This window comes from Sinocyclocheilus rhinocerous, unplaced genomic scaffold (assembly GCF_001515625.1).
Source record: "Sinocyclocheilus rhinocerous isolate Xijiao unplaced genomic scaffold, SAMN03320098_v1.1 scaffold2818, whole genome shotgun sequence".
Classification (NCBI taxonomy): Eukaryota; Metazoa; Chordata; class Actinopteri; order Cypriniformes; family Cyprinidae; genus Sinocyclocheilus; species Sinocyclocheilus rhinocerous.
In genome coordinates, this window is record NW_015640329.1 from 196623 (window position 1) to 204682 (window position 8060).

At 35.8% G+C, this 8060-nt stretch overlaps 1 protein-coding gene across 1 annotated transcript; it reads left to right on the plus strand.

Annotated features, from left to right (window-relative positions):
* Nucleotides 1–208: 208 nt before the first annotated feature.
* Nucleotides 209–7856, plus strand: gdnfa (glial cell derived neurotrophic factor a). The gene is made up of 3 exons (XM_016568642.1): nt 209–582; nt 1656–1868; nt 7174–7856. Exons 2-3 carry the CDS (start codon nt 1682–1684, stop codon nt 7692–7694), a joined length of 708 nt encoding a protein of 235 aa, XP_016424128.1. The 5' UTR covers nt 209–582; nt 1656–1681; the 3' UTR covers nt 7695–7856.
* Nucleotides 7857–8060: the final 204 nt, after the last annotated feature.

Sequence of the window (8060 nt, forward strand, 5' to 3'; positions counted from 1 at the left end):
TTCATTTATTTGTATTGCTTTTTTTTTGGCAATTATTCAGTATCTTGTTGGAAAGCACGAGCGATGAATCTCTGCATCAATCCATTAAAGGAATAGTTTGCCTAAAAATGAAAATTTGCTAATAACGTCCCCAACCCTCAGGCCATACAAGATGTAGATGAGCTCGTCAGATTTGTTTTCATCACCTGTGCGTTGCGTTGCGGAGGCAGAATGCGGTGCGCTTTAATAGACACGGGAAACTATTACAGTTAGGTCGGATCCGGATCTGCGTCTTCGGGATCCCGATGTCTTCATCTGAGCCGCTGCTGCTGGTTTTCTCTCTCGTTACAGAGGCGGCGCGCGGCAGCATCAGAGTATCGCGCGTCGCGTTGCGCACAGCGAGCTGAGCGGCGCGGCGCGTCAGTTGGACACTCCGGACACTTCTGCGCGCGCTTCATTGGGATCTAGCGGATAATATGTTGTGAATGGACCTGGAATCGTGATATTTTGAGGATAACGCACGGATTTTATCCTTTGGATGCTTCTTGATTTACTGAGAATTTGGCTTTTCTGAAGCTCTGGTCTGTATGGACCCCATTTAAGGTGAGTTTCTTTCTGTATATGGACACAAAATAGTTTTTCTTGATCTATTTTTACAGTACATTTTCCATACACTCTTGAACATAAATGTTCTTAACGGGTTTCTTGTTAATAATCATTCTGTCAGTATATATTCTTTGGAAATTAGTTAGACGTTTTATTGTAGGCTCCTCAGATTCTGGGTTTTATGATGCTTTTCAAGAGTGTATTGTACTTTTATATATTAAACATAAAACTCAAGTGTAGAAAGCTGTATATATTGGGACTCCAGATGAAAATATAGTAAGTTACTGTATGCTTTTCAAAACATAGCTTTGTAACTTCTACAAAACACTTCAAGTGCACAGAAAATAATATGGAGAAACCTTTAAGAGTTTGTGTTTGCTTCACATCACTACGGGCAACTTTTGAGTTTAGTTTTTTGACTCATTTTAATAGGTAAAACACTTAAAGCTTAAACAATTCAGGGATTTATGCAGCTCTGATTGTATATATAAAGCAGAATGATGCAGTAAATATGTAAACCAAAGGATCTTATGACTATATGACTTTTCAAATATCAAAAAGCTATTAATTACATGGAGAAACAGCAGGTTTTAATGATCAACAATTGGAGCTGTTCAGAGTGAAGTGTCATTTACTGCAATAAAGGGCTATAAAAGTCATTGTAAACATCATTGCATTCATGAAACTGGTAGATTTTATTTGCCTTTTCATCAACAGGAGTTTTGGGATCTGGAATGGGGAAAAACTCTGGCAGAAAACATGCATTTTTCTGCTCCGTAATACTGAGAGAAATCTGTTCAGCATTAACTGCCCTACAGAACACATTTAACGCAGGGCCCTCATCAGAACATTTAACTCTGCACTTTTCCGCAAGTTACAACACTTCGTTCTGAACCGTTTCCCTCTGGGAAGACTTTCAGTAGCACAGAGTACAAAACAAACAAAGCGTTCATCAAATTAACACATGGATAGTCTCTCAAAGCTTCCTTTTTTTCCATTCAAAGCCACGTTTTGTCACTCATGCATGCTGTTGTGCAGACACTCATGCTTTTACCTTTGCACCGTTGCAGCTTCCCTCAAAGGAACTGAGTCTACAATGAAGTTATGGGACATTCTAGCCATGTGTTTGTTGCTCCTGAGCTCCGTTTCCGCACGTCCCGTCTTCCACAAGCTACAGCCATCCAAAAGAGCCGTCGTCCGCAGTGAGACGCCCGCTCTGGACCCCATCATCGACTCCCAACCTGAAACCACTTACCAAAAACAAGCCTCCATGGAGGAACAATGTAAGTCAATGAGCATGCAAATCTCAGTTTCTTCAATGCACATCACAAATGAGACGTCTATGTAGTGTTAATTTGTTTTAGTTCAATTGCAATGGAAAACTGCTTTCAATTACTTGATAGATGCATGTTGAGCAACCCAGATACAGATGCACAACTGTGACAATATACTGGTCAAGAGTACAGTACGTTAAGACTGCATGACCACATGTTTTACATAACAAACCCCCATCTGTTCAACAGCATGAAAAATCTGAAACCGAAAGCGGCGTTTGGCCTTATAACACAGAGGTTGGGCTTTTAAAGTCACGTTGTTTTATTATAAACTTACTTGAGATGAACATGACATTCCTCCGCACGGATTGTTTACATTTAACGGCAAGTTTTCCAGCTGAAGCTTTTTAATCTCACACGTTTTCCTAAGGAAGGTGCTGTTGTGAACACCGACAGATACTGACGTGACTGGAAAGGCATGAACTATACATTCACTGTGCATTTCAGCAGCTGTTCCAGATGTTTAATAGCGGCCTCATCTTTTACATGGTAGCCTTCTTGCATCTTGCATCATGGGAACTTTCTAAATTAGAGTATTAACGAGTCAGACTTGGCATGTGTAACGGTTTGCACTGGACTGACCGAAAATATGCATGAATTTATCTCGAAGTCGGACCCTTCGCCAGACCCTTGCATAATGTAAGGCGTGCTGAAACTATAGTGAACAACAGACGATGGGAGCTGCAAAAAACAAACACATGTTGAATCACTCAGTGGCTTGTGTCTTGGGGATTCGATCCCTGCATGCATCAGTGTCTCTAGTACTCTGAATTACACCAGAATGTGTTCTTGTAATGGCAGTTTGGCTGTCCAGAGAGCAGCCACTAAAAGCAGTGAAGAACATGCAGTGCACTGTAGACTTTCAGGCAAATGTTTAATCTGAAGCAAATGAAAATTAGGTTTTGAGTGCATGATTGAGATGCATCTTTCTAAATGTTTCTCTAAAAGAACACGAGTGAAAACTATGGTTTGACATATTGAACAGACTGTACATTTAACACAACACTGATTTGCATAAAATATCAAAAATTGATCTTCAGATCTATCTGAAATATATGGAAGCTTATTTCCACCATGGGATAAAGATATACAAAAGGTAACTGAGTTTTTCTTTCACAGTTCAGACCTTTTTTTCCTCAGAATTTCGAGATCTAAACCTGCAATTCTGTTTTGTTTGGTTTTTTTCTGCCGTGGTAATTGCGACTTTTTATCTCATAATTCTTACTTTTTCTCACAAATCCAACTTTTCTTATCAGAATTGTGAGTTTATATCAATTACAAGGTACCATCTCACAATTCTGAGTTTATATCTTGCAATTCTGATATATAAAGTCAGAATTGTGAGATATAAAGTCAGAATTGAGATATAAAGTCAGAATTATGAGATATAAAGTCAGAATTGAGATATAAAGTCAGAATTATGAGATATAAAGTCAGGATTGAGATATAAAGTCAGAATTATTAGATATAAAATCAGAATTATGAGATATAAAGTCAGAATTATGAGATATAAAGTCAGAATTGAGAGACAAAGTGAGAATTGAGATATAAAGTCAGAATTATGAGATATAAAGTCAGAAGTGAGATATAAAGTCAGAATTATTAGATATAAAATCAGAATTATGAGATATAAAGTCAGAATTGAGAGACAAAGTGAGAATTGAGAGATATAAAGTCAGAATTATGAGACAAAGTCAGAACTGAGAGATATAAAGTCAGAATTATGAGAAATAAAGTCAAAATTGTGAGATATAGTCAGAATTATGAGATAAAGTCAGAATTATGAGATATAAAGTCAGAACTGTGAGATATAAAGTCAGAATTGTGAGATACAAAGTGAGAATTGAGAGATATAAAGTCAGAATTATGAGGTATAAAGTCAGAATTGAGAGACAAAGTCAGAATTATGAGATATAAAGTCAGAATTATGAGATATGAAGTCAGAATTGTGAGATATGAAGTTAGAATTATGAGATATAAAGTCAGAATTATGAGATATAGTCAGAATTATGAGGTATAAAGTCAGAATTGAGAGACAAAGTCAGAATTATGATATAAAGTCAGAATTATGAGATATGAAGTCAGAATTGTGAGATATAAAGTCAGAATTGTGAGATATGAAGTCAGAATTATGAGATATGAAGTCAGAATTATGAGATATAAAGTCAGAATTATGAGATATGAAGTCAGAATTGTGAGATATAAAGTAGGGCTGCATAATTAATTTAATTTCTAATCGTGATTACAAATATGGATGTCACAATTACGTAATCGTTCAAAGCGGCAATTGATCGTTCAAAGTCCACTTATGTTATTCTGAGTGCTTAAGATGGTTTTTTTTTTCTTTCTACAGGTTATCTTAAGGGTTTTTCCATTGTTTTAATTTTAGTTTTTGTCTAACATTATAATACTATGCATATTTTACTTTTTTTTTATTTAAAGAAGAAACCAATCCAATGTATAGATAGACAGTTGCCATTTGAGGCTTAATACTATAGAAAAGCAATAAAAGTTTTCAGTTAGAGTGTTTTCAGCTTGTTTATTTTCATCAAAAAATATGGCTTGCGGTTGCATAAAACAATGGTAAACATCAATGTAAATTGTGATAATCGTAATTAATAATCACAATTACAATTTCTAGGGAATAATCGACAATTATGATTATGATTTGTCATAATCGTGCAGTCCTAATATAAAGTCAGAAATGTGAGATATAAAGTCAGAATTGTAAGATAAAAAGTCGCAATAACCTTAATTTTTTTTATTCCATTGATAAAAACAAGCTTCCATAGAACTAAGATGCGCACTTGTCTCAAAACAGATTGAACTGTCCATTTAGACTGCATGCGTTTGGGCATTTAAATGGGTTTAAATGTGAATGTGCCTGTTTATTCATTGTTCAATCATCCTGTGATGCACAAAAATGCTTTCATTGTATGCAACACAGAGATTTGAGACACGGCCAGCATTTGCCAGATACATCTGATACTGCCGTAGATCACGTAACTGGGTTACACAAATGACACCAGCGTAAAGGTTTCTCAATTCTGGCACCGCTCATCACGCCTGCTACTCAGAAATGTTGAGGCTCACACAAACATCTTAAGCAAGACTAAATTCCCTAAATATATGAATCATCTCAGTCCTACAGAGAATACTTCACTTTACCTGCCATATGGTGCATCTGTAACACGAAACAGGTGTTCATGCATGTTAGATGTGCTGGCATTTGCATGAAAGTCACTGAAACTGGTTTTGAGAGTTTATTTCTTTTAGTTAAGGTGTGGTTTACAATTGGCATTAAAAGCACGCTTTTCTAATTTGACAAGTATACAGCGATTCATTACATATAATTTGCATGTTCTCGGTCATGTTATACTGCATTTGTCAGAACAGCTCACATTATTTGCTTCTCTTATGATTAAAGTCTGGCAAAACGGCTAATATAAGACACTTACAGCATCTGCGTCACCCAAAAATTAAAATCTGCTGAAAATGTGCTCCCCCTCAGGCCATCCAAGATTAGGATGAGTTTGTTTCTTCATCAGATTTGGAGAAATGTAGCATTGCATCAGTGTCTCAGCAATGGATGCTCTGCAGTGAATGGGTGCCGTCAGAATGAGAGCTGATAAAAACATCACAATAATCCACAAGTAATCCACATCCTAATCTTGGATGACCTGAGGGTGTGTAAATGTTCAGCTTTTATTATCTTTTTATTATCTCACGTAAGTGGGAATCAGAGAAATCATACTATTAATTTCTTCAAGGTTAAATCATTTTTAATGAGGAAAAAATGACCAATGAAGATTTTCCGAGAACTGTGACACGGTCGGTCCGCTGGGTTGAATGGAGAGTGAGTGAACTTTGTGTTCTGACTGAAATGAAATCATGGTGTATTACATGAAGATCAAACGTGCGCTTGCTTTTGTTTAAAACGAGCGCGGCGTGCATGTTTCGAGTTTGCGGTTGAGCAGATGTATTTCTGCTGTACCTCAATGTCATGATCTATAAGATGTTCCATCGCATTTCTGACTTGAGAACAGTCTGTCCAGTGATGAGTGAGATCCTGTGAGTCATGGGCCGTTATTTGGGATGGTTGATAGTGACAAATAAACAATGTGGTATATACAGTGAAGTCCAAACGTCTGAGAGCACGCTGAGGATCTGCAGAACAGAGTCTCATTTCAACCTGGAAACAGAAAATACTTCAAACAGAAATATTTCACATTCTAGGTTACTACTCAAATGAGCAAAATTCATATCAGTATTTTGTTTTATCATTAATATAGTATTAAAATATTTATTAATACTTTGAATTAGTTTTTATATTAATATTTTCCATTTTCCTTTTTAAAGTTTGTAATTTTTTTCTTTCTTTTTGTTGGTTTATTTGTTTTTTTCTGTCCATTAAGTTTTTATTATTTTTGTTTTAATTTTAGTAATTTTGTTGTTTTTATCATTTGTATTAGTTTTTAATGTCCATTTATTTTAGTAATCTATTTTATTTTATTTTTTTAGTAATTTTGTTGTTTTTATTGGCTTTATTATTTTTAGTTTTATTTAGTTTTTATTATTTTTATTTCAGTTTTAGTAATTATGTTGGTGTTTTTGTTATTGTATTTTTTTTTGTCTATGTAGTTATTATTTTTTATTTCAGTTTTAGTTTTAGTAATTTTGTGTTTTGTAATTTTATTATTTTTTTATGTCTATTTGGTTTTTATTATTTTTCATTTTAGTTTTGTAATTTTGTTGTGTTTTTGTTGGTTTTATAATATGTATATTTAGCTTTTATTAATTTATTTCAGTTTTAGTAATTTTGTTGTATTTTTGCCATTTTTATTAGTTTTTTTAAATTGTCTACTTAGTTGTTTTTGATTTTATATTTCAGTTTTAGAATAAAAATTCTAAAGGTTGCCTTGGCAACTAACTGAAATATTTATTTAGGTTTATTTGATCTTTTATTTGATCATTTCAGTTAACATTTATTTTAATGAATGTACATTTTTTGAATAGTTGACGGTAACACCTGATTCATATTTTGTTATTTGAAAATTTAATACCATCTTAAATTGTTATGCTTACATCATCTGCAATGTAAAAAATGTTTTTGAATTAAAAATAAAATGACATTTAGTCATTTAGCAGATGCTTTTATCCAAAAACACAAAAAGTACGTCATAAATGCACATATTGCAAATGCAAAATAGATAAACCGTCACATTACTGAGGTGTTTTGTTCTGTCTCTTGAAGATGACGTGAACAGTCTTTACCCGGAGCAGTTCGAGAGCGTGATGGACTTCATCGAAGCCACTATCGGCCGACTGCGCAGATCCTCCGACATCGACTCACGAACCAAGCGGGACAGGGGCCGCCAGAGAGGAGCAACAAACACCGAGAGGAGCGGCCGGGGACGAGGAGACCGGAAGAGGGGTCGCGGACGAGGCGGCGGAGGCCGAGACGACAGGGTCAAAGGTCAAGGGCGTGGGTGCCTGCTTAAAGAAATCCACCTCAACGTCACAGACCTGGGCTTGGGTTACAGGACCAAAGAGGAGCTGATCTTCCGCTACTGCAGCGGCCCGTGTTTCGACGCCGAGACCAACTACGACAAGATCCTCAACAACCTCACCCACAACAAGAAGCTGGACAAGGAAACGCCGTCTCGGACTTGCTGTCGGCCCGTCGCGTTCGACGACGACGTCTCGTTTTTGGACGACAGCTTGGAATACCATACTCTGAAGAAGCATTCGGCTAAAAAGTGCGCTTGCGTTTGACGGACGAAACCAGAGCGAAACGCTTCAGACTAGGACTCTCGGAAAGAGATACATTCAGTATTCACTTTGTTACCAAACCACATAACAGACAGCGTTTATCCAGAAACAAACATAGTGGAATAAGGAGTGGATTATCACGTTTACACAGAGAGAGCCACAGCGACAGACTCCACATCTTAAATATCCAGAAAGCTATCTAGATATATATATATAGTATATATGAAAGTGTATTTATTGAGATTTAAGTAAGTTATTGTTATTTATTGCAATCCATTGTATTAGAGTGTTTGTTTCTCTTATTTATTTAAGGAGGGTTTTTTTGTTCTCTATCTTGGATGGTGCCAAATTTGAGCATGTGTTTTTAAA